The sequence below is a fragment of the Phacochoerus africanus genome, chromosome X (genome assembly GCF_016906955.1).
Source record: "Phacochoerus africanus isolate WHEZ1 chromosome X, ROS_Pafr_v1, whole genome shotgun sequence".
Taxonomy (NCBI): domain Eukaryota; kingdom Metazoa; phylum Chordata; class Mammalia; order Artiodactyla; family Suidae; genus Phacochoerus; species Phacochoerus africanus.
This window is the reverse complement of record NC_062560.1, coordinates 36,386,252-36,413,723: the sequence shown is the minus strand read 5'-3', so window position 1 is coordinate 36,413,723 and position 27,472 is coordinate 36,386,252. Positions and strand designations below refer to the sequence as shown.

Genomic DNA, 27,472 nt, shown 5'->3' with positions numbered 1-27,472 from the left:
GCTGCTTGAGACTAGGCTGGGATGGTTTTATCTCTGAACTTTGAGTTTTCATTGGGACACTGTTGGTCCTTAAGGCTGTTGTCTGTATCAGATTATCTTCTGAGAGCATTTCCAGTCTATGACTCTCTAATTTTATTGGCAAAGCATGCTTTTGTGTGGAGGCCCAAATTGTTGGTCTTAAAAACTTCAAGGATAAACAAGTTTGTACAATTGCAAACAAATGAGAAACCCATGTAACAAACAAACTTTTTGCATCAAAGACAGTTTAGTTGCTCTGGTTTAAATTTTTTAAAAAATTAAACTTTGAGTAGAACAAAAGAATATTGATGGAATATGGATAAAGTAACAAAAAACGAGTACCTCTGTGCTTACCAGCAAGTTTAATAAAAAGAATGTTTGGAGGAGTTCCCTGGTAACCTAGTGGGTTAAGGACCCAGCGTTGTCACTGCTGTGGCGCGGGTCACTACTGCAATGCAGGGTAGATCTGGCCTGGAGATTTCTGCATGCCCTGGGCATGGCCAGAAAAAAAAAAAAAAGTTACCAAGAAAGAACATAAGTGTTACCTTGAAGTCCTTGAGTTATGCTCCTCCTAGATTCTAGCCCTTCTCTTTCTTCAGAAGTAACCACTATCCTAACACTGGGTTTATCATTCCTCTGATATTCTTTGTAGGATTCCTGGGATATGTTTATATCTCTAAAATGTAGGAGTTCCCGTCGTGGCGCACTGGTTAACGAATCCAACTGGGAACCATGAGGTTGTGGGTTCGATCCCTGGCCTTGCTCAGTGGGCTAAGGATCCAGCATTGCCATGAGCTGTGGTGTAGGTTGAAGACGCCTACACCTCATATGCCGCAGGTGCCGCCCTAGAAAAAAAAAAATTCATTAAAAAAATAAAAAAGTAAAATAAAATGTATTGTTTACCTTTGCATGCTTTTGACCTTTGTATAAATAGACTCCCTGAATGAAGGTATGCTTCTGGAACTTGCTTTTTTTCACTCTGTATTAGATCCTTGGGAATTGTTCACATTGTCGCCTGCGGTTGTAGTTTCTATGGTCACACCACTGTGCGGAATCCTGCTGTCTAAGCCCCCATAGTCTCTTCAGGCTCCCCTGGGTGTGTTTTTCGGTTGTTGCTAGTTTTATGTTATACGAGAGAGTGCTGCTGGAAAGATCCCTATTCACTTCCCTGGAATGATGCGCAGGAGTTCTCTGGAATACTTAGGAGTGGAATAGCTGGATCATAGTACACATCCACCTTTGACCTTCCTCCATCATAGCAAATGATTTACTGAAGACATTGTAGCCATTGAAACTCCTACCACCAACGTGTGTGTCTACTGCTCACCATCCTTTTCAGCCCTTGATCTTGTTATTTTCAAAGTTTTGCCCTCTTGGTTTGGTGTGAAATGGTATCACTGTGGTTTTCATTATTATTATTGAAATTTTTGTAATAACAGAGTAGCCATAATTGGTTATGAATGCTCATCAGAGTCTTTTTCTTTGTGGCTGTGGATCAAACCTGTACCACAGCAGCGGCCCAGCCCACTGCACCACAAAAGAGCTCCTTCGTGGGAGACTTGTTACATCTTCCACTCAGTGCCAGTGAACAAGGCAATACTTCTTATAGGCCTAGTACATGGGATAGATTTATTTCCAGTTCATTCTTTTTTTTTTTTTTTTGTCTTTTTAGGGCCGCACCCCTGGCATATGGAGGTTCCCAGGCTAGGGGTCGAATCAGAGCTACAGCTGCTGGCCTACACCACAGCCACAGCAATGCCAGATCCGAGCCGTGTCTACAACCTATGCCACAGCTCACGGCAATGCCATATCTCTAACCCACTGAGCAAGGCCAGGGATCAAACCCACAACCTCATGGTTCCTCGTCAGATTCGTTTCCGCTGCACCATGATGGGAATTCCTGCAGTTCACTCTTTATGCTGCATGCGTAGACCTTTGGTATGTCGGGTTTATGTAGGCGGAGTGGCAAGGGGCGTGGGGGGGTCTCCTTTGAAATAGCTCATCTTTGATTCCTGGAGTTTGTCTTCTCTACCTGAGTCTTCACCAGGCTGTGGACATCAGAGCTCAGTTTGGGCCATTGTCCTCAAAAAGCAAGGTGAGCATCCCTAACTGCTTACCTGACCCCGTTCCCACTTTGGCAGTGATGCTGGCCTCTGGGTATTCATTACTTTCTTGAAAACTCAAAGTGGATTCAAAAAAAAAAATGTCTTTTTACTTTATCCAGAATTTTTAGTTGATTTTCGTGCAAGCACAGGCAGGCTACAATGGCCCCCCTACTGCCTGAAATAGAGTCCTGGTTGCCTGACTTTGAAAGCGCTTCCCTTTTCAAACTCTAGTTGCTTTGTTTTACGTTTTTTAGATTATAGTTGATCCAACTGTAGTTAATTTTTTTAATTTTTATTTTTATTAAAGTAGAGTTGATTTTCAGCATTGTTTCAGTTTCTGCTGTACAGTAAAGTGACCCAGTCATACATATATATACACACTGCTTTTTTCATATGATCTTCCATCCTGGCCTGTCCCAAGAGATTGGATATAATTCCCTGTGCTATACAGCGGGACCTCACTGCCCATCCAGCCTACATGTAATAGTTTGCAGCTACAAACCCCAAGTCCCCGTGCATCCCACTCGCTCCCCATCCCCCTTGGCAACCACCAGTCTGTTCTCCACGTCTGTGAGTCTCTTTCTATTCTGCAGATAGGTTCGTTTGGGCCATATTTTAGATTCCACATATAAGTGATACCGTATGGTATTTGTTTTTCTCTGATTTACTTCACTTAGTATGAGTATCTCTAGTTGCATCCATGTTGTTGCAAATAGCATCATTTGGCAACTATAGTTTTTTTTTTTTTCCCTGACGCGGGGGTGGGGGGAACTCATTTGTTTTCAATGTATTTTATGGAATTGGACTGAAGCAATCTGGTAATTTGGTGAGTCGAAGGACACTAGTACCTCCTCAGCATCCCGCCAGTAGATTTATAAACTAGAAGATTCTCAGTGGAGATGGAATTTATCAACTAGAAAATTCTCCCCATCACTCTTTTGGTAACAAAAGAGTTACCATTTGCTAACATTTGAGAATTTTTGCATGTGTTTATGGAGGGAGGAGAGGGGAAAGACTGCCTAGGATTATTCCCACTTTGTTTCTTTCTTTAATTTAATTTAATTTGTCTTTTTAGGCCCGCACTCTCAGCTTATGGAGGTTCCCAGGCTAGGGGTCGAATCGGAGCTGTAGCTGCCGGCCTGCACCACAGCCACAGCAACACCAGATCTGAGCTGTGTCTGCCACCTACACCACAGCTACAGGGCAACACTGGATCCTTGACACCGAGCAAGGCCAGGGATCAATCCTGCGTCCTTATGGATGCTCGTCAGATTCGTTTCCACTGAGCCATGGCAGGAACTCCCCTTTTTTTTTTTTCAATTGAAGTATAGTTGATTTACAATGTAGTGTTAGTTTCAGCTACACAACATGCTGATTCAGATATATCTATATATATATTCTCTTTCAGATTCTTTTCCATTATGGGTTATTACAAGATAGTGAATATAGTTCCCTGTGCTACACAAGTCCTTGTTGGTTATCTGTTTGATATATAGTGTGTGCAGATGTTAATCCCAAACTCCTCATTTTCTCCCTCCTCTTTCTTTCCCCTTTAGTAACCACGAGTTTGCATTCTATGTCTGTTGATCTGCTTCTGTTGTGTAAGTTCACTTGTATCATTTGTCTTGAGATTCCACACATAACCTTACTTTTTCATTGGGAAGTCTTTGCTCAGCATTTCACTGAAGAGTGATAGTTGTAGGAGACTTCAGCCTTCGTGCCCTTAAAAATGCTCCTGTCCTACTTGCCCAGCACATCCTCAGTGATGAAAAAGATCCACACCCGATTTGATTTTGTTACGTAGTTTTTTTGTTTGTTTGTTTTTAGGGCCACACCTGTGGCCAATGGAAGTTTCCAGGCTAGGGGTCAAATCAAAGCAATAGCTGCCAGCCTATGCCACAGCCACGGGGAACGCAGGTTCTGAGCCAGTGTTAGCTGAAACTAACACGACATTGTGAATCAACTATACTTCAACCCACTGAGTGAGGCCAGGGATTGAACCCACAACCTCATGGATGCTAGTCAGATTTTTAACCTGCTAAGCCATGATGGGACCCCCATGCTGTGTAGATTTTGAATATGACGTGACTACCTAATACATCTAGAAAAACTTTCGAAGACCAATGCCAACAAAACAATTGCAACTTCCGTAAGGGTGGAAAAAATAGTGTTTTCATTTGTCCTTCAGTTTGGGTAGGCTTTATATGAATACATGGAGTAAATGAAATCTTTTGTGGAAATCGCCCAGGGTGATGCCTGGGGTGGTGTCTCTTCCCTAAATAGTAGGTTGTGCTTCCCCCTTACAAGCCATAGACACCTGCGCCGGGACTCACTGGTTGGCCAGGAAGGCCGAATAAGGTAGGGCCGCCCTGAGCTGCTTCTGCGTGATGAGAGGTTGGAGGAATCACTGTGACTTCATTTGCCCTTTATTTGGCTCTTTCCTTCTTACCCAGGGGTACTGGAAAATTGCTTATAAAGACATGGCTTGGCAAAGTTCACTTAGGGTGTATACTTCCTCTTTACTGGTCCATGGTTTCTGAGAATTGGCCTCATCGCTGCAAAGAGCGACTCGACCAGCTCCACCAGTCCCCTCCCTACAGTCTTGCCTTGACCCTGGGGCTTAGTGACGACTGGAGGTGCTGGAGGAAGAACAAAGGGAGCCTGTCACCACAGGCCCTTCTCCAGCAAGGGGCTGGGAAGGAGCCAACATGCCTGTAGGCTCCTGTATTGACAAGTCGCAGCATCCTTGGGAACAGCCAAAACATAAAAATGGTAATTTGTGTTTGCATCTGGAATTTCTGAGCTTTCAGTTCCTGGACCAGAGGACTCTGAATAAGAGAAACCAGGACATGCATACAAATATCCATATCCATATTAATCTCTTTGTTCGAGGCTAGGTGAGCCAATCAAGAGTGCCAACTGTGGAGTTCCCGCTGTGGTGCAACAGGATCTGTGGCATCGCTGCAGCGCCAGGACACAGGTTCAATCCCCGGCCCGGCACAGTGGGTTAAGGATCTGGTGTTGCCATCGTTGTGGCATAGATTGCGACTGCAGCTCCAATCTCATCCCTGGCCTGGGAACTCCACATGTCACAGGGTGGCCAGAAAAGGAAAACAAACAAACAAAAAAAAAGGTTACCTGCTAGCAGGATGATTGTACTGGAACTAGAATGAGCCTGGATAATGTGTCCCAGGGTGGGGGTGGGGAGCAACAGATGTGGGATGGAGCAGGCGCTGGAGAGAGGGCAATGTCCTTCCCTTTTAACAGGTACTGAGTCACCCTAGGCACACCTACATGACAACATTATGACCTCAGAGGACTCCTATGGACTCTCCAGGGGACCCAGTCACCATTTATACTAAGAGTTCCAAGGGAAAGCCAAGTTCACGTTACAAGCAACTGATGTACAAAAGCACTTTTGGGACACTGCCAGCTGTACACGAGAGGCACTGGGGCTCCTCTGTCATCAGTGCCTTGAAGTCCTGGCAGGGTTACCAGCCACCCTGGACCTCTCCGGGCCTCTGTATGGGCGGGGGCTGCATGAGCTTCTTGTCGAGCAGCACGAGAGGCCCATGGATCCAATATGTTAGCCCCACTCGGCTCTTCTGTCTGAAGTTTCCCCTGTGCAGATCAGGGCGCTTCCACAATGAGGAGGAAGCCGTTTGGGGAAGCTTTGGTGTAATGGGTTGTATTTAGGCATTACACAAATATGAGAGTGGATAAATGCCTTAGTTGATATGTTTAGCAAAGATTACTTAGACTATCAATTAAAAAAAAAAAACTCCTTAAATCAAATTGGTTATTGATTTGGGGTCCCTAGATAAATCATGTCATGCAGTTATTTTCAAATGATTTCAATTGCTACCTGTACTAAGAAATATATTTTACATCACACTCCAGAACACACACACACACACACACACACACACACACACACATACATAATATTGTCACATTCTAAGACTTCATTGGTTGTTAGAGGCATTGTTATTTTAGGCACCACTAAGAAAAAAGTGATGCTGGAGTTCCCGTCGTGGTGCAGTGGTTAACAAATCTGACTGGGAACCATGAGGTTGCGGGTTCGATCCCTGGCCTTGCTCAGTGGGTTAACGATCCGGCGTTGCCGTGAGCTGTGGTGTAGGTCGCAGATGCGGCTCGGATCCTGCGTTGCTGTGGCTCTGGCATAGGTCAGCGTCTACAACTCCAATTAGACCCCTAGCCTGGGAACCTCCATATGCTGCGGGAGCGGCCCAAGAAATGGCAAAAAGACAAAAATGATGCCAATTAAATTATTCCATTCTATCAATTATAAAATCATCATGAATTCAGAGAAATTAGAGTGTGAAAAAATTTTTAGAAGCAAGGAAGTATATATACAATGTACATAGTTACATTACTGAAATAGGTTTTATAAACCTTTACTATAGAGTGTGTAGTAAGTATTTACTTTTTTTGTATTTTGATCTAATTTATTTTATTAAAAGTAAAGTTGGAGTTCCCGTCGTGGTGCAGCGGAAAGGAATCCAACTAGGAACCATGAGGTTGCAGGTTTGATCCCTGGCCTTGCTCAGTGGGTTCAGGATCTGGCGTTGCCCTGAGCTGTGGTGTAGCTCGCAGATGCGGCTCGGATCTAGCACTGCTGTGGCTGTGGTGTAGGCCGGAAGCTATAGCTCCGATTCGAACCCTAGCTTGGAAACCGCCATATGCCGTGGGGGCGGCCCTAAAAAGCAAAAATTAAATACAAATTAAATACAAATAAAATAGATTCCACTAAATTTGTTGAATGGCACACTAAGGTGTTTTACATCTGAGCCACAGTATTGTTTTGAAATAAGGAGCTGAAGGTGATGTTCTGAGACCTGGCTCTTATCCCAAACCAGATGTCGTGCCATAGCCTTTGGTCATTCATTTCCTTCAGATGCGAATCGATGGCCTACTGTTTAAGTTGGAACTCTAGATGGCAAGTGACAGAAAACCATCTTGACGGCCGCAGGAGGGAGATTTTGTTTTCGTAAGGGCGGGGGTACGCTGGTGGGCCTGAGGCATACTGGAATCAGGGGCTCAAATGTGGTGAGATCTGTCTTTCTCTCCCTCCATCTCTGGTTTGTCCCTGCTTTTCTGTGATGACTTCATTCTCTCGGGTTCGTGTTCTCTATCACACGTAACCTTTGCCATCGGCCATTACAGGGCTCATATCTTCCTTTGACCTGCCGTATCTTCCTTCCACCCTGTTTTACCACCAGAGACAAATCCTTTGAAGGATCTGATTGCCCCAGCTTGAGTCATGTGATTGTCCCTGTGGTCAGAGGACAAGATAAAGCCATCGCCATGAGAGGCATGGAGGTGGGGGAGTGGAGCAGTTCTCTAAAAGGATGGTCATGGGAGTTCCCTTTGTGGCTCCACAGTTAATGAACCTGACTAGGATCCATGAGGATGCGGGCATGATCCCTGGCCTCGCTCAGTGAGTTAAGGGTCTGGCGTTGCTGTGGCTGCAGTGTAGGCCAGTGGCTACAGCTCTGATTTGACCCCTAGCCTGGGAACTTCCAAATGCCACGCGTGCAGCCCTAAAAAGCAAAAAAAGAAAAAAGAAAGACAGAAAACTTTAAAAATACATAAATAAAAGGACAGTCATGTTTCCTGAGATGAACAGAGTCAATGTCCAGCCCACCCGAGACATTGCTGTTGGGGGCCGGCCACTCCCAGCATCACGCAAGACCTGCGGGTTATCATTTTGGAACCCAGAACTGCCATCGGTTCAGTGCCACCTTCTTTGCTCCCCAGAGCTGGAGTCCTCCAGTGTAGATAATAATACCTGACAGCAGCCGCCGCATGCCTGTCAGTTCAAGGGTCCCGGATGGAAAATGCACGCTTTCAAAATCCAAGAGAGAAACTCCTGGGAAAAGAAACCATTCTGCCTCCGATCACAGCACAGCTGGCTAAATAAATCGTGCATGAAAGGCTTCAGGTAAAGTCCAGGTTTTCATCCTTGCCTGCTGGTGTTGCATCCTCCATCAGGGAACCAGAGTAGGGTCCAGAAGGACGAAGCCTCAGGTTTCAGCTGAACAGGTTTGTACCCTGTCAGAGACAGCCCCATGCTGTTCGTTTCAAGGCTGTTTTCTTTCTGGCAGTGTCGTTTCTCACATGGCTCTCTCTCCACCCGCTTTCTTCCCCAGCCCTTGTCTGTCTGTCTGTCTGCCTGTCTGTTTCTCTCCCTTTAATCTACATTTTATCATTCCACTGTGCAGCTAGAGCCTTGCTGCCTACTAGCCTTGGTCCACACTGCTGCAGTTTCATTTTATTTTCTTAGGATCTCTCTTGCCTGAATCTTGTTCTTCTCAGTTTTGCTGCGATGTGCCAGGACTTTGTAAGTTATACCACAGGTTTACTGCCAAGAACCATGTGCCAGTTGCAGCTTTATTTGGGCAGCTTTTTAGAATCTTAAATGCAGTATCTGTTTCTGTAAGTACAGCCTTCACTAAGGGAGATGGTGTCTCGCTTTGACGCCGGTGGAACAGCTCCAGCAGGTCAGGCGTGTGGAGATGATGGTCTCCAGGGGAAGAAGCCCTTGGCAGAACCCCTGGTGGAGGGGCAGTGAGCGGAAAGGAAACTAAACCCACCCGTAGTCCCTGAGAAGTTGCATGTCTACCTGGGAAGAAATGACTTTTGGAAAATCCAAAGTCATGTAAAATCAGTGCTCATTCAAAAAGAGGAACAGAAGGAGTTCCCGTTGTGGCTCAGTAGGTTAAGAATCTGATGGAGTCTCCACGAGGATGCAGGTTCGATCCCTGGCCTCACTTAGTGGGTTAGGGATCCGGTGTTGCTGTGAGCTGTGGTGTAGGTCACAGATGTGGCTCAGATCCTGCGTTGCTGTGAGCTGTGGTGCAGGCTGGCAGCTGCAGCTCTGATTCAGTCTCTAGCCTGGGAACCTCCATGTGCTGCATGCGTGGCTATAAAAAGGAAAAAAAAACAAACTGACACAGTTAGTGGAGGAGCTGGAACTTAATCCCATTGCATCCTGCCAGAGAGGATGGCCATGAGCAATTGAGGAAATTTGGTACCTTATTGGCGTTTCATGGGCTAAAACATCCATTTCCTGAACAAACCAGGGAAAAGCAAAGGCTTCCATCACTACTCCTAGAAGCCTTTCACAGGTAGTCGGATATCTTCATGTGGAGAGACGAAACAAAGAATTAACTAGACAAGACTATTGCCTATGGGTTTTCAAAATACTCTAAATCACTGTTTTCCCCATTATTTTGACAAAGACCCACAGGAATAAATATATTCCACTCTGAACTATGATTTGGGTGACTATAGTATACACTGTCAAATCAGAACGCTGCTGATCCAAAGAAGACATACAGATGGCCAGCGGGCACATGAAAAAAATGCTCAACATCACTAATTATTAGAGAAGTGCACATCAAAACTGCAGTGAGGTACCACCTCACACCAGTTAGAGTGGCCATCATGAACAAGTCAACACACAAAAAATGCTGGAGAGGGTGTGGAGAAAAGGGAACCCTCCTGCACTGTTGGTGGGAATGTAATTTGGTACAACCACTATGGAGAACAGTCTGGAGGTACCTTAGAAAACTAAATATAGAACTACTATATGATCCATCTATCCCACTTCTGGGCGTGTATCTGGACAAAACTTTCATTGATAAAGATACATGCACCTCTATGTTCATAGCAGCACCACTTAGCCCAGACATGGAAACAGCCTAAATGTCCATCGACAGAGGAGCAGATTAAGAAATCAGCTATAATAAAGACTTCAATATAAGACAAGGCACCGTCAAACTCTTGGAAGAGAACATGGGCAAAACATTCTCTGACATCAACCTTATGAATATTTTCTCAGGTCAGCCTCCCAAGGCAACAGAAATAAAAGCAAAAATAAGCCAATGGGACCTAATCAAACAGACAAGCTTTTGCACAGCAAAGGAAACCAAAAAGAAAACAAAAAGACAACTTACAGGTGGGAGAAAATAGTTTCAAATGATGCAACGCACAAGGGCTTAATCTCTGGAATATACAAGCAACTTATACAGCTCAACAACAAAAAGTGGGCAAAAGACCTGAATAGACATTTTTCCAAGGAAGATGTACAGATGGCCAACAAGCATATGAAAAAATGCTCAACATCCCTGATTATTAGAGAAATGCACATCAAAACTACCACAAGATACCACCTCCCACCAGTCAGAATGGCCATCATTCATAAGTCCACAAATAATGAGAAAAGGGAGCCCTCCTGCACTGTTGGTGGGAATGTAAGCTCATATAACCACTATGGAGAACAGTATGGAGATACCTTAGAAATCTATACATAGAACTACCATATGACCCAGCAATCCCACTTCGGGGCATATATCCAGACAAAACTCTCCTTGAAAAAGACACATGCACCCGCGTGTTCATTGCAGCTCTGTTCACAATAGGCAAGACATGGAAACAACCCAAATGTCCATCGACAGATGAGTGGATTAGGAAGATGTGGTATATATACACAATGAGATACTATTCAGCCATAAAAAAGAACAAAAGAATGCCATTTGCAGCAACATGGATGGAACTGGAGACTCTCATACTGAGTGAAATAAGTCAGAAAGAGAAAGACAAATGCCATATGATATCACTTAGATCTGGAATCTAATATAGGGCACAATTGAACCTTTCCACAGAAAAGAAAATCATGGACTTGGAGAATAGACTTGTGGTTGCCAAGGGGGAGGGGGAGAGAATGGGGTGTTTGGGGAGCTTGGGGTTAATAGATACAAACTGTTGCCTTTGGAATGGATAGGCAATGAGATCCTGCTGTGTGGCACTGGGAACTATGTCTGATCACTTATGATGGAGCGTGATAATGTGAGAAAATAGAATGTGTCCATGTATGTGTAACTGGGTCCCCATGTTGTACAGTAGAAAAAAAATTGTATTGTGGAAATAACTTTAAAAAATCAAAAAGAAAAAAATGAATATGTGGTACATATATACAGAGGAAAACTACTCAGCCATAAAAAGGACAAAATAATGCCATTTGCAGCCACATGGATTGAACTAGAGACTCTCATACTAAGTAAGTCAGAAAGCGAAAGACACCATATGATATCACTTATGTGTGGAGTCTAAAATATGGTACAAATTACCTACAAAACGGAGACAGATCATGGACATGGAGGACAGACTTGTGTTTGCCAGGGGGAGGGGGAGGGGGTGGGATGGACTGGGAGTTTGGGGTTGGTAGATGCAGCTGTTGCATTTGGAGTGGATAAGCAATGAGATCCTGCTGTGTAGCACAGGGAACTCTATCCAATCATTTGTGATGGAACAGGGTGGAGGTTAATATGAGAAAAACAATGTGTATATATATGTATAACCAGGTCACTTTGCTGTGCAGTAGAAATTGAAGAACATTGTAACTCAGCTATAATTAAAAAAAAAGAGAGAGAGAGAGAGCACTATTGAATGTAAAGGAGTGCTAGTGATAATAATGCTGGGACAACAGACACAAAATCAGACTGTGTCATACAAAGTGGGGACCCCCCCCCTACAGCACATACGCCTACATAATTGAAACAAAAGCTGCACAAAGTAGTATTTATCTTTCGTATGCACATTGAAACATGACATTTTCTTCTTTGTGTTTTTCTTTTTAGGGCCACACCTGTGGCATGTCAAAGTTCCCAGGCTAAGGGTCAAATTGTAGCTGCAGCTGCTGGCTTATACCACAGCCACAGCAACGCAGGATCCAAGTCGCCTCTGCGACCTATACCACAGCTCATGGCAGTGCTGGATCCTTAACCCACTGAGCGAGGCCAGGGATCGAACCCGCATCTTCATGGGTACTAGTTGGGTTTGTAACCACTGAGCCATAATGGGAAACCCCAACCCTGATGTTTTCAATTCTATTTCACTACAGATATACCAGTCGTGACCTATTGGGTTAAAAGTTTGAAACCTACCACTCTAGTTGATTGTTGGTACATGTGAGGGGTTTGGGATGGTGACGGTGCAGGAAAAGAAGGGTGTGTGGTGAAGTGAATGTCTGATCTGTCCTGTAGACTTGTCCCATCTGAACATTTTGGTGATTGTTCTCCTCCAAGAAAAATACTGATAATAAACATTGCCATCAACCTATTCCCCAGGATTAGCAAAAGGTTTATTGAGATTGATCTTTCCAGATCCCCTTGTTCCACTTGGAACAGGCACTGTCTCTGCGTACTTCCCCCACCTCCTTTTCTTACCCTTGGGCTTTTATCTGTTAGTCTGCCACAATTTAGAGGCGTAAAGCTCTCGAGGATGACTGTCTAATCTGTCGTGTCTGGTCCTCTGTGTAGTCAATCTTGGAGGTGAAGCCGATGCTCTTGAAAAGCTAAATTACCTCTTCTGCTCCACTCCTCCAAACACACAACATATACACAATTCCTGGACACTTCTCCTCTGCTTTGAAACTTTGCCAAGACATATCTGAGCAGGTCTTGGCTGCCAGCCCTGCACGTGAGTGTCACATCTGGGCTTCTTCAGTGGCCCCCATGTATTTAGGACTTTCTAGCTAAGAAGCCCTTGCAAACTTACCCATGGAGGAGAGCAGGGTTACCATTCTATCCTCTGGTCACCCTCCCTCAGGGTCTCCTAAAATGTTTGGACACTCGTATGTGTTAGCAAGAACCGCAGAATGTGAGAGACTCGAGAGTAATACTTCACAGCAGTAAAAATAACTTTCTAGAGGCTCCCTTTTGCAAAGATCTTGAGGACAGGAAGACGTATAGAGAACCACAGTGGGTTTCCTGCCTCAAAGGATAAACTTACGGTAATATCTTGAGACCGAAAGTCACTTTTTCCGAAAGCAGCTTTTGTCATCTGATCACGTGAATTCATAAGCTTGACAACAGTTTCTTTTAGTGGAGAGGATTGAGTATGTGGCTTTTTCTGGAGTTTATTAAATTGAATACATATATAAATCATACAAGATGGTTTAGACAGAGGAATTTAAAAACACACATAAAACTTTGGTGGTACTAAGATTCCTGACTGTCCTTAATGTTTTACAAAAAATTCTTTTTTTTTTGTTTTGGTCTTTTTTTCTGTTTTGTTGTTGTTTCTTTTTTTTTTTTAGAGCCGCACCCGTGGCATATGGAAGTTCCCAGGCTAGGGGTCAAATTGGAGCTGCATCTGCTGGCCTACACCACAGCCACAGCGAGGCCAGATCCTTAACCCACTGAGCGAGGCCAGGGAATGAACCTTCGTCCTCATGGATACTAGTCAGATTCATTTCCACTGAGCCATGACGGGAACTCCTCCGTAAAAAAAATTCTTGAAAAACATATCAGTCCAGATATGATTGTCTTTTTTTTTTTTTTAGGGCCACAGGTATGGCATACGGAAGTTCCCAGATATGTTTGTCTTATTTTAATGCTTTTACCAGAAGCTCATTTACATGCATAGCAGCTCAAGGTAGTAGAAACTTAAAATTCATACATACTAAATTCAATGTGATTATGAACCATCAAATGAGAAATCTGAAAAACAAACCAAGGATAGTAGCAATTATTTTAATATAGTATTTTATAAACACATACATAAGCCATTTATCCTCTATGGCAACCCTGTGAGGCATGACCAATTGGGATATTTGAGTTTTCGGGAGGTTCAATGGCTGTCTTACCTACCTTGGTTACCTGCAAGCAGAGCCTGTGGCTTGTAGGGGGACTGCTCTCTAGGAAGACCTGTACCTGAGGAGTGGAAGAAGACCCAGGCAAGATGACAGTCTCAGGCAAAATCTAGCACCTTAAGGAGCTCTGGAACATAAATCCTGCAGGGTTGTACTCCCACCCATACCCCCTTTTTGGTTTTTAAAACAAATACCACTTCTTATATCAGAATTTGTGTAGGTTAGGATCTGGTCATGGCTTAGCTGGCTCAAGGTTTCTCATAAGGTTGCAATCAAGTTGTTGCCTTGGCCTAGGGTTTCATCTGAAGGCTTGGGTGTGTGTGTGTGTGTGTGTGTGTGTGTGTGTGTGTGTGTGTGTGTGTGTGTGTGTGTGTGTGTGTAGATCTTCTTCCAACCTTACATGATGATGGCAGGCTTTGGTTCTTCACCACATGGGCTGCTCCAGAGGACTCACTCAAGACTTGGCAGCTGACATGCCCCAGCATGAGTGATCCAAGAAAGACTGAGACAGTGTCCAAGGGGAAACCACAGTCTTTTTATAACTCAACCTCAGAAGAGACATGCCATTGCTTCTGCTATATTCTTTTCATTAGAAGCAAAGTCTGTAGGTCCATTCCACACTCAAAGGTGGGGGGGGGGAGTTACACAAAGGTAAGAATTCTTGCAGGAAGGGACCACTGGGGACCATCTTAGAGGCTGCATATCACAGTCTTCCATCTGGCACACAGTGATCCATGTCCTTCCCACGTGTAAAATACACTCACCCCTTCCCAGCGTTCCTAAAAGTCTCATCCCATTGTAGCATCAACTCAAAACCCAGAATGTTGTCGCCTAAATCTGGTCCGAGTGGGGATGAGGCTCTTTAGATGGACTTCCTTAGTATAATTGCTTGAATACAATTCTTCTCTATTGGTAGACTGTAAACTAAACTTTACAGCCAAAGCATAACTTAGCTCTGCTCCCCACGCACCCAACCTACAGTGGTTCAATAGGCATAATATGACTGCTATAGAGATTCCTATTAAAAACATGGGGGGAGTTCTCTTGTGGCTCAGCAGATTAAGGATCTGACATTGTCACTGCGGTGGCCGGGGTCGCTGCTGTGGCACAGGTTCGATCCCTGGGCCAGGAAATTCTGCAAGCCATGGGTGCTGTCAAAAAAGAAGAAAAAAAAATAGGGTTAAGTGGGAGGCATGAAAAGGAGTCACCAGAGTTCCCGATGTGGCACAATGGGATCAGTGGTGTCTCTGGAGCGCTGGGACACAGGTTTGATCCCCAGCCTGACACAGTGGGTTGAGGATCTGACATTGCTGCACCCACAGCATAGGTCGCAACTGTGGCTCGTATCTGGTCCCTGGCCTGGGAACTCCCTATGCCACAGGGTGGCCAAAAAAGAAAAAAAGAAAGGAGTCACCTTTCCATAGAAATCCTGAAATCTACCCGGTCAAGGTTTGATAGTTCTTTGTTCAGGCCCCAAAGTCTGGAAAGAGTTCTTTATTGTTCTCTGCTCTACTCTCTGGGCTCTTGATTCCACCCTCTGAACATTCTTTCTTTTTCATGAAAGGTAACACCTGTTTATACCTTAGCAGTTCTATGAGCCTGTTTCCTGACAGTAGAATTCTGGGACTTCAGCGGTCTCTCCTCATTCTGAAATGTCTCTATCCTTCTCCGTCATGTTGGTAATATTTCTGAATATATCACCATTAAGAACTTTGTGGGTCTCCTGTGAATCTTCTTGGAGTTCACTCCAGTAGACAAAAGCCACATCCACAAACCTCATAGACATAAACTCTTCTCTGTTGTTTGAGAAGATCTGCGAGATACATCATTTCTCTTTTTAAGGGGCTTTTTGTATGACTGAAAGTACTCTGAAGCACCACCTTGTCTTATCAAAGGATTTGACAGTCATACCCTTGGCTCCATCTTTTTGGTTTTTAGGGCCGCACCCATGGCATATGGAGGCTCCCAGGCTAGAGGTCCAATCGGAGCTGCAGCTACTGGCCTATGCCACAGCCACAGCAACTCGGGATCCCAGCTGTGTCTGTGACTTTCACCACAGCTACACGGCATCACCAGATCCTTAACCCACTGATCAAGGCCGGGGATCGAACCTGTGTCCTCACGGATGCTAGTCAGATTCGTTTCCTCTGAGCAACACTGGGCACTCCTTTGGCTTCCTTTTTAGACTGTGTGTTCCTGGCAGTGCCCTAGATTTGATCTTTGCTATTCAAATGCCCTTTTGACCTTACTACATTTGCAGTTTAGCCCTTTGGCATATCATTTGGTAGCACTAAATCATCTGGTTCCCAAAAATAAATGCCCTATGGTTTCCAATAGTGCAAAATACTCTTTTTCTAAACATCCAACTCTCTCTGGTATTGTCACAGTTCAAATTTATAACCCGAAGCTGTTCTAAGTAGGATAAAACCATTCCAGACCTTCGAGCATAATGACACATGATTTATGTGTCATTAGAAACATGAAGCAGATTTTTCTCTTCTCTTCCAACATTTGTTGATTACCAATTCTGAATCATATGCTAGGTATACAAGGCAAATTAGACTTGGTTCTTACCACTGAGCAATTTCTGACATGACTTATCTCCACAGAATGTATATTTTCTTTTCTTTTTTTTCCTTTTTAGGGCTGCACCTGCAGCATATGGAAATTTCCAGGCTAGGGATCGAATAGGAGCTACAGCTGCTAGCCTACATCACAGCCCCAGCCACACAGGATCCGAGCCACATCTGTGACCTACACCACAGCTCACGGCAATGCCAGATCCTTAACCCATTGAGTGAGGCCAGGGATTGAACCTGTGTCCTCATGGATAGTAGTCGGGTTCATTACTACTGAGCTACAACAGGAACTCCAGAATGTATGTTTTCTAATTAAGTCTAGACCTGTGCTCCCTATTATGGTAGCCACTAGTCACATGGCTATTTAAATTAAAATTCAATGAAATAGAAAATGTATTCCCCAGTTGCACTTTGCCATATTTCAAGTGCTTAATGATACACAGCCTGTCCTTCATTGCAGAAAGTTCCATTGGACAGCAATAATCTAGGAAAAAACCATAAGATCTAATAAAGATAAGCCTTTATCCTTATTTAAAATATATTTGTCTCTCTTCTCCAATACAAAAAAAGAGTTAAATATCAAAGAGATACTTCTTTAGTAAATATTTCAGCATGCTTCATAATAAAGAATGCTGTACATTCATGAATCTTAATAATTTTTTTGGATCAAACCCTTATAATTTACCAAAAGCCAACTTTCCCCAGGAAAGTATATTCATGTACCCAAAAGCAGCATGTTCAATTGAAAGGGTTCATAGACACCCCACCCCAAGTCCTTCCATTGATCCTCTAGGAGGCCAGGGACCCTTCCTCTGTTTCGACAGATGGGCAAACAGATGGTCACTCCTTTTTTTCCCAAAGTCCAAAGAAGGGTCTTCCTGACCCACTGAATCCACCCTTTTACTCTGGATGTCCAAGTAGATGATATCATTGAGGCACCAAACTTACTCTTCAGAAAAATATATGTATTAGAATTACACCAGGAATCTAGATTTTGGAAGACTACTAGAGTGCTCCTTCCATCACCCTACAAGTTTTTTCATCGTGAAGTTTCTGCAAGGAGAGCAGAATTAAAAATGGAATTGGCTCCAGGTATGGCTGAGGGACAGAATCCTACATGGCACTGAGTTTCTGATTTCGGAGCCAATGTAGAATTTGTATTTGTGTGGAAGAACCACTGAAGCGTTCTTTCCAACGAGTGGTAATCTGAACCATCTGAGGACTGATTAATGGTTGTCATAATAAAACCTCAATTAACCAGAATTTGAAAGGGATGGCCTTTTGTAAATAAAGAAGAGTTTGTTCGAAAACCTCCTTCTCTCCTTTCCCTGCCAACCTCTCTCTCTTTTTCTTTCTTTCTATTTTAACCCTGTGGAAAATCTTTCTCCAATATGTGTGACTCTTTTGCTGCTTTAGTAAATACGATCTGCTGAACATAAGTCAGTGAGCGGTCTTTGATCTTACTGTATCCTTCATGATGTCCATTTCGTAGACTAGTCATCATTTTTTTTTTTTTTACAGAAGTTGATATGAGTTTAGGCTGAATATAAACTGGAAATTTTGGGGAAGAGGTGGCTAATGTCCATTTATTTTGTTTTCACTTCTTTTATCTTTTATCAGTAATAGGTAGTAAATTTTCTGTTCATTTGTGAATCAGTTTGGATGCATTCAGCTACAAGTAGCAAACAATGCTGTTCACTCAGTTTAAATTGAAAGGAGATTTATTATTGACCTAACAAGAAGTATGGAGGTAAGACGTCTAGGGGTAAAGTCAACAGACCCCGGGTTCTTTTTATCCTTCCACTCTACCAGCCTCAGCTGAAAAGCTTTAGCCCTGAGACCTCATGGTTACAAAGTGGCTGCTATAGTTTCAGGCATTGTTCCTTGTGTAATAATAGCTCCCAAAGCATGAAGGAAGAAGAGAGGGCACTTCTTGTGCACTTCTCTCTTTTATCAGGGAGAAAGTCTTTCCCTTAAGCCCTATTTGCCCAAAGTCGATTTATTTTTTACTTGCCATTGGACAATACTGGGTTTCATGCCTACCCCTGGAATAATCATTGGCAAAGGGGAGTTTCTAACTTAGAGTCATCACAGTTCATCTCCTGGGGAAGGGCACGTTGCTTCTGAATACAGCATGGGGTCATCTAGCAAGAAGAAAGAGGAGAGTGGCTGCTGGGTAGATTCTTCATCTTTCACAGATGGATCTTCCTTTGGAGCGCCCACTCTTCCCAGGCATACTGGTTATCACATTGCTGAAGAGGCCATGTGCTGTTTGCCTATGAGTGCAAAATAGGCAGTGAGAGAGAATTAGTGGGTTGTGATCTAAGCGGAGGTGGATGGACCAATATGTGTGAGCTGCTAATTCGGTCAGAATTCTGAATGGAGATCATCTGAACTGCCTTGCGGGCTCTATTTAAACAAGAGCAGTAGGGAGAATGCCTGGTTTGGGGTTTGAGGGAGCTATCCAAAGAAACAAATGAACGGAACAGCTCCTTTACCAGGCTAGGGAGAATGCTACCGTGCAGATGGTGATGCTAACCATCTTATTATCTCCTTCGGCTCATTATAGAGACTTTTCTCACGGTGTAACCTGGAGGTGTCCTCTTTAGGCAAACATCTACCACTTTTCAAATGGCACTTGAGTCGAGCCTGTGGTCTTGAACTTGTGGTTTAGCATTGCATGTGCTTTATCCCCGAGACCCCCTGGAGGCAACGAGCAAGGTCAGAGCTCACTGTAGGTGTCGTGTGTGCAGGTGACGGGGAAGTGGAGTAAACGCCGAACCCAGAGTATAGAAGTTCAGTTTCTCATGGTTGGCCCTGAACTTGTGTAGCAGTCCCTTTAGATGTATAGCAAGGCTGTGGGATGTGAGGACTTGCAGCAGTGAGAAATGAATTATACATATCGGATGCCACAGTCCACCATTTTTTGTCTTTAACAGTTATTCAGTCTGTGTTCTCAAAAATTTTAAATAATGATGGGCTCAATGAAGAAAACTCGAAAAGAAAAAAAGGGGGGAAATTTTCACCCATTAATTCTACCGCTCCGGTTGACGTTGCTGGTGTGTTCTTCCAGCCACCTTCTCCACTTCTTTCTTTTCTCCCTCCTTTCCTTTCTTCCTTTTTCAAGAACAGAGTATTTCAAATATAAGAAAAGTATTTGCCATCTAGAGTCAACGGGTATAAACATTTTTCCATATTTGCTTCAGATCTTTTACATTTGTAAGATCTAAGATAAATATCGACGAATGGCTCCAGTGTGTGTATTTCTGAGTTCCTTCCCCGTCATCCCTGCCCACAGGAAGCCACTAACATGAAGTTGATGTACATCTTTCCAATCCATTATGAGTTGACTGCGTATCTATAGAAAACATGTAGTATTATTTTCTGCATTAGAATATTTTATGTATTTGTGGAGTTTCCCTCATGGCTCAGTGGTGAACAAATCCGAATAGGAACCATGAAGTTGCAGGTTCGATCCCTGTCCTCACTCATTGGGTTAAGGATCCAGCATTGCCATGAGCTGTGGTGTAGGTCGCAGACGCGTCTCAGATCTGGTGTTGCTGTGGCTGTGGTGTAGGCCAGTAGCAACAGCTCCGATTGGACCCCTAGCCTGGGAACCTCCATATGCCGAAGGTGAGGCCCTCGAAAAGACCAAAAAGAAAAAAAATTTATATATTTGATCTCACGCCTTATTTCTTATGCAGCTTGCTTTTATTCACTATGCATTGTGTGTTTTGAGATTTCACCTTGTTTCATGTAGATCAAGTTTACTCATTTTAACGTTTACAGCTTCCTATCCTTTGAGTACACCACCATTCATTTCTAGGGATGGTCTTATACATTTGCTTTTAATGATGACAGTGCCGCAGGGAACATTCTAGTGGCCACTCCTGCTCTATGCTGGAATTCCTGAGGCATTTGAGAAACAAGTACCGCTGATTTGAAGGTAGTTTCAAATGTACTGTAAAATTCCTCTCCAGCCTAGTTATACAATTGTACTTCCACCAGCAGAGCTTGAGATTTCTAGTATTATGACATCCTTGACAGTTAAATTTTTGCCAATCTCATGAGTAGAAATTGCTCTCTTGATATATATTATCCTGATGGCCAGTGAGGTTGAAGATTTTTCATAATAACATTTTGTGGTATTTGCTTCAAATTCAGGTAATTTTCTATAAAGACCCTGTTTGTAGTTGGCCTTTTTTTTTTTCCTGTTAGACTATCTTCTTTATATGTCCTGGTTAATAATTCTGCCTTATATGCACTGCACATATTTTCACCCAGTCTGGGTCTTGGCTTTAAATTTGTGTCTTTAATTGCTTAGGAGTTTTACATTTTTATGTAATGAAGTATAGCAATATTTTTCTTTATGCATTAGGGTGTATAATTTTTGCTTGATTGTCTTTCCCTACCTCATGATTATGCAGATATTCTTCATTTTTCTCAACTTTTTGGCTTTCAGACTTTGTCTATAAACTGTCTAGAAATTATTTTTTTGGTATGGTGTAAGATAGAGGACTCAGTCTTTTTTCATTATATGCCTAGCCAATTAATCCTAGCATATGGATTGACCTTTTCGCCCACTGACTAGAGTCTTCTTATATTCCAAATTTGACATTTCTATAAGTGTCAATATTATATATATATTTTTTTTTTTTTCAGTTTCACACTTGACTTCATCCTGTATATGGTTTGCAGTATCTGGTTTTCTGCTTAGCTGTATTTCATAATGTATTTTCCCATTCCCAACTTGATTAGTGGCTGTAAAATAGCTTGTTGATAGAAGGTAAATGGTTTACTCCTTCATTCCCCTATTGTTAGATGTTTAATTGTCACTGTAATAAACAATGTGTGATGTGTCTGACTTAGAATGCTGATGTACTGCTAAAGTGGGGCTGTGCCCCCCAGGTGCACCTGGCTCTCTGGTGGGTCTCCGTCCCTCCCCATCTCTATGGAGGCCCCCTCCTCATGGGTTCACCCATCTCCGGTTCATTCTCAGCGAGTGCGTGTTGTTGTGATGGTCACGGAGATGCCCCGAGCCGATCTTCCTTCCAGGAAGGACCGGTTGTCTCAGCTGCAGGTCATTCTGTTCTCAGACACCCGCAGCTTTCAGTCCCTTCAGAGATTGCCTTGGCGATTGTGAGGGCTTCAGCCAAGTTCAATGTCCTTCTCAAGGTGGGCCAGGTCCCATGGCTGATTGAGGTTGCGATATAAAGGTCCAGCCATTTTAGCCCAAGAAGCTGTCACTGGGCAGACTTCACAGCTTGACTTCTCCCTCTATCCAAACCCACTTAGGTCCTGATCCCTAATAAACATCCTGTGAACCAAACTCCGTCTTCGAAGGTACTTCCCAGAGAGCCCAACCTGTGACACTTGTCTTCTTTGCTTAGAGTCAGGAAGAAGCCCAGGGCCTCTTACTGCCTAGATGGATTATAAGGAGGTCAGGATGACTTGGGAAAGAGAGAAGGGCTCTTAATAGAAGACAGATCTCTCAACGCTTGGAAATGCGCCATATGGAGCTGGGGAATTCAGTAATTTTTGGAGGAATTCCAGGTCAACTCTGTGGAGGGAAATGGGGGCAGGGTAGGAGAGAAGAGCCATCAGATTCTCCATCATTTCTAAAGTGTTCAAAATAGAGTTTGGAAACCAAACTTCTTTGCATTAACATTCCTAATAAATAAAATGTATTTTCCATTATGAAAATAATACGTTTATAATAGAAAATTTATGAGACAGAAGAGCATCCAATTATCACAGACTCTGCTATGCATTGTTTATTTCTTTATTTTTTACTTTTTAAAATTTTCGGGCCACACCCGCAGCATATGGAGGTTCCCGGGCTAGGGGTCGAGTCGGCGCTGTAGCCGCCGGCCTACACCACGGCCACAGCAATGCCAGATCTGAGCCGCATCTGCAACCTACACCATAGCTCACAGCAACACTGGATGCTTAACCCACTGAGCGAGGCCAGGGATCGAACCTGCGTCCTCAGGGATGCTAGTCATGTTCGTTTCTGCTGAGCCACGACAGGAACTCCTATGCATTATTTCTTTTAACTCTGATTTATTTTTTTATTTTTATTTTTTTTGTCTTTTTTGCTATTTCTTTGGGCCACTCCCGCGGCATATGGAGGTTCCCAGGCTAGGGGTCGAATCAGAGCTGCAGCCCCCGGCCTACGCCAGAGCCACAGCAACGTGGGATCTGAGCCGCATCTGCAACCTACACCCCAGCTCACGGCAACGCCGGATCCTTAACCCACTGAGCAAGGCCAGGGACCGAACCTGCAACCTCATGGTTCCTAGTCGGATTCGTTAACCACTGCGCCACGACGGGAACTCCTTAACTCTGTTTTACATTGTTATAAATCATGCCACGTATATAATTTGGTTATAGCACATTTTTCACTTCATGTTATAACATAAGCTTTTCCTGTGCTATTGTAACCCTTTATGAACATTTTAATGGCTACATGATATTATATCCAATGAATACGCTATGGTTTGCGTAACCATAATATTGGTCATTTGGTCACTTTATGGTCTCTGGCTATTTTAAATGACATTGCAAACAAATTCTTCTTCTATACTTCACATTATTTCTTTGGCATAGATGCCCCAGAAGTGGACTCACTGGATGTAGTAGGCTTTTGGAGTCATCTCGCTAGATTGCTTTCCTGAACAGTTTCGTGTTCCCTTTTCAATAAGGAATAAGGAATGGTTTTGTGTCACGTGGTACCTGTCTGGGTGGTCAGAGACCAGGTAACGGGAGCTGGAGCAGAGCGGAGAGCACAGGACGGGGCTCCTCTGGTGGGGACGGTCCTTTTCAAATGGCCATGGTCTGGCCTTCATTACTTCCGACGTTCAGTTTCTACACTCGCCACCTCTCGTCCAGAATACAAGCGGAGCAGGACAATTACTCAGTTCACTCATCCTGCATAGAGATTCGAATAACCTCCTAAAAGAGAGGGTTCTTAGCTGTGATGGTTGCAGGTCCCTGCGGGTAAATGTGTGATCAAGACGGTGCTAACTCAGCAGTTAGTGATCAGACTAGGAGGGCTTGAGGGAAAGATCTCTGCATGTAAGATGATCGCTTTGAAGTCTGGGTCTGCTTTAAAGATTAAGCATCTCCCGTTTACTGGAATTCAGTGTTTCCCATTTGAAAAAAATGACTCCGTTCCAACTTCCAAATGAGTTTAAATTTTTAAATTAAATACAGGCTTTCTCCCTGCGGTTGTGGTTTTCAAGGGTAGCAGGACTCATGAAGAAATTTGACTTTAGCCATGCCTTGGTGAGAAGTTTTGAATAAACATCCAGATCCTCAATTTCAGCCCTCATTTCCTACTAATATCCCAAGGCAGCTTTGTATTTCTCCTGTCATTAAGATAAGACATTTGATGTGCCTCCTTATCCTCCCCCCCAAGTTCATTTCACAAGGTGGACTGGTTTTCAGGCTCCAGAAACACCCCGTTCCACCAGGTTTTCTTTGAGTGCTGGAGAAACTCTGGGGCACGTCTGAGTCACACACATTTTACTGCGTCTCCCCTGGCACGAGATTCGCATCCACTGGCATCTTCTCAGAGTACAGTTGACTTTCTTTCAGTCCCGAATCCAGAACTTCACTTGGCATGGGGTGATTTCAAAACAGTTTGAGGCCAATCTTGATTGGGCCTGGCAAAGTCAGCCCAGCCAGGTTCACTCTCAGAGGTCCCCTGTCCCTTCACGAATGGCCACAGAAGCTTTTACTCTTGGCTCTGCGTTCTAATAGCCCCTCTTGCATGGACTCTGCCGAAGCAGTGCTTTGAGATTTTCGTCCATATCATGTGGCTTTTCTTGCTGCAGTTTCTATTCTTTTTTATTGTAGGATCTGGAGACTCACCGCTAGAAGACGATGAAGTCGGGTATTCATACGCTAGATATAAAGGTGAATGCTTTGCTTCTGTGCTAAGGAGGACCTGCTGATGCCAGGAGGACTTTGCTTCTTGCCCTGCAGAGCAGACTCTAATAAAGTGACCAGACAACACATTTTAAATTCTCATTACCTGTCGAGAAAACAACATGTTTAAACATTAATACGCATAGGCCCCCCCCGCCCCCATTTGAAAGAAAATAAAGAAAACCAAATGAAAAGAGAACAAAAAGCATTTGGAAATCTCTGCAGTGCTGTCCTTCAGCACCCCAGTGGTCATTTTATTTTCATAAGTTTCTCTCCTGTCCTTACTTCTGCAAAGCCAAACTCTAGCTGATGAAAGTGAAAATCAAGCCATGAGTTCTGCCTGATTCATACATTACAGCCAGAATCGTCCAGAGTGAACCACCCAAGGTCACATCTGGACCCAGTGCTGCTAATGTACTGAAATGAATGGGGAATGAGAAAACTTGATTTTCATAAGCTCGTTTCATTGTGCTCTGTCTGAGTCCAGCTTGGCTCCTGAAATGATGAGTAAGGGGTGTTGCCCAATGAAACCTTAATCTAATGATAAAGAGCTTCATCTCTACACATTCGGCAATCCACCCCCTCCAGCAGGTATACAAAGCCCAATCGAGAACTTCTATGCAGGCTCAGGTAAGTATGTCCACCTATATTTCTACGGGTGAGTCGTTTTTCTGAAGCTTAGGGGAGCCTTGGGAAAAGTGAGAGGAAATGTAGATTATTTCTCTTTGAATCCAGTACTTTTTTACCATTGAGAAATAAGTTGAAGAGAATTGGTTGATAAAGTTGCCATTGTGGCATTTTGTCCAGGAAATCTGTCTACATTCTGGCAAGAGGACACTCCCTTGTTCTGTCGTGATCTAAGTTATAGGAGAATCAGGGTAGTACTGGTCAGCCCTTGGTTGGAGAGAGTCCTTCAGTTGTTTTCCACACCAGTGAACAGCCCTTTTTTTTTTTGCCTTTTGTCTTTTTAGGGCCACACCCACGGCATATGGAGGTTCCCAGGCTAGGGGTTGAATCACAGCTGTAGCCATCGGCCTACGCCACAGCCACGGCCACGCCATTTCCGAGCCACATCTGCGATCTACACCCCAGCTCACAGCAGCCCTGGATCCTTAACCCACCGAGCAAGGCCAGGGATCAAACCTGCAACCTCATGGTTCCTAGTTGGATTCGTTAACCACTGAGCCACGACGGGAACTCCATGAACAGCCTTTCTAATATGATGACTGGTGCCTATGACCACGTGGCACCAGGAGCATAGTCCAGGTTTGCTTATGACCTGTGAACACAAATACTCATTCCTATCCACAGCTCATATATTATTGCCTCAGGAATTAACCAGCCAAGCAAAGCACAAACTTAATTAGAGGTTTGGAGTAAAGTGGTGTTCTGATTCCTATTCTTAATTAATTGAGAGTTTTGAAAAAATCTTTTTTTTTTTTTTTGGTGTCCCTTATTGAAAACTCTTCCTAAAATGCATGTGTGCACATGCGACCCCTCACATGTGCAAGAGCAGTTACCTAGTGCCCTCAGATCACCATTCCAGTGTTTATCCTCATCTCGCAGCATTGCAAGTGGGGGAGGTAGACCAGATGGCCAAAATACGCCCCTGCCCTAGAGTTTACCTGGTTATGTTTAAGAATAAATGCTTCTTAGGAAGTTGTTTTCATTGTTCAATTTTTTCAGTTTTAACATTGAGAGGCAAGCCATCGTTAGCAGGGGGATGAATTGTAGATCATCAGGCCTCTACACAGTGTCCGGCACAGAGTATATCTGCTCAATAACTGTTTCTTTGAATTAAATTGATAATTGATAACATTTATAAATGACAGGAGAAAGTGAAATGTAACCAACATTTACCGTGTTCGCAGAATGTGGCAAGCATTGCTTTTGTTTCTTTTGCTTGGAAGGCCATCATATCTTCGCACAAATAAGGGAAGGAGGAAAGCCCATAGAGATATGTTGTTACTGCTTATTTATGGATGAAGGAAGCACAGGGTAGCGAGGGGAGGTGGCTTTGCCCAGAGTCGCACAGCTGGCAAACATGACTATCGGGTCTGAAATCCAGATGTTTTAGATCAACGGCCCCACGTTACTAGCGGCTCGTCATTAGTCTGCCGCATGACACTGCTTACCCTGGGAATTCCACATTGGCCCAGGGAGATGAAAAAGCTTTCCTGAATAATCAGTCTCGGTTTCGCCCTAAATAAACCCTGTCTTAATTGAAGCAGCATAAGAGCCTTCTTTATTTCAACTTCTATGTTAAACGTTTCGTGAATTCACTTTAACTCATGGTGTTTACACGGACTTCAAGTCACTCGCTGACTTTTTAATGACTGTCACTGCTGGGCTCTTAAAATGTCAAAATATCTTCCAAAGATTTGCCTTGGGAAGTAATCCAAAAGAAATTCCTTTTGAGAATAAATAAATACAAGCTTCCCCGCCCCCCACATACACATGTTGACAACAGCACAGCTTTGGGATGCAGAGCCAGCACTGCTAGGATTTGAAGACTCAGAACATCCAAGTAAAAAAAAAAGAAAAAAAGGAGTTCCCATCGTGGCGCAGTGGTTAACGAATCCGACTAGGAACCATGAGGTTGCGGGTTCGGTCCCTGCCCTTGCTCAGTGGGTTAAGGATCCAGCATTGCTGTGAGCTGTGGTGTAGGTTGCAGACGCGGCTCGGATCCCGTGTTGCTGTGGCTCTGGCGTAGGCCAGTGGCTATAGCTCCGATTCGACCCCTAGCCTGGGAACCTCCATATGCCGCGGGAGCGGCCCAAGAAATAGCAACAACAACAACAACAAAAAAGACAAAAAAAAAAATCTACGCAAGTTCCTGTGGTAGCTCAGCAGGTTGAGAACCCGACCTGGTGTCTGTGAGGATGTGGGTTCGAGCCCTGGCCTTGCTCAGTGGGTTAAGGATCTAGAGTGGCTGTGGCGTAGGCCTGAAGCTGCAGCTCCAATTTGACCCCTAGCCCAGGAACTTCCATATGCTGCAGGTGCGGCCCTAAAAAAAAAAAAAAAAAAGGTGAATTGCATGGTTAAACTAACATATGTGAGTGTGTGATAGATGCATATGCAGGTGCTTCTGTAAGGCACTTGCTAGCCTTAAGGATCTGTCCTGGACACATTTATGGAAAAGACGACCATAATGTGTG

At 43.8% G+C, this 27,472-nt stretch overlaps 1 protein-coding gene across 2 annotated transcripts in view; it reads left to right on the top strand.

The window, feature by feature from the left end:
- The window catches only part of SRPX (sushi repeat containing protein X-linked), a 116,237-nt gene that overhangs the window by 34,314 nt on the left and 54,451 nt on the right, over positions 1-27,472 (top strand). Inside the window, exon 2 of one of the 2 annotated variants that reach the window (XM_047765413.1) lies at positions 24,243-24,302. The exons of the other annotated variant lie outside the window; for it this stretch is intronic. Within the exon in view, the coding sequence (XP_047621369.1) occupies positions 24,243-24,302 (60 nt within the window). The remainder of the gene's footprint in view (positions 1-24,242; positions 24,303-27,472) is intronic. 2 annotated transcript variants of the gene reach the window in all.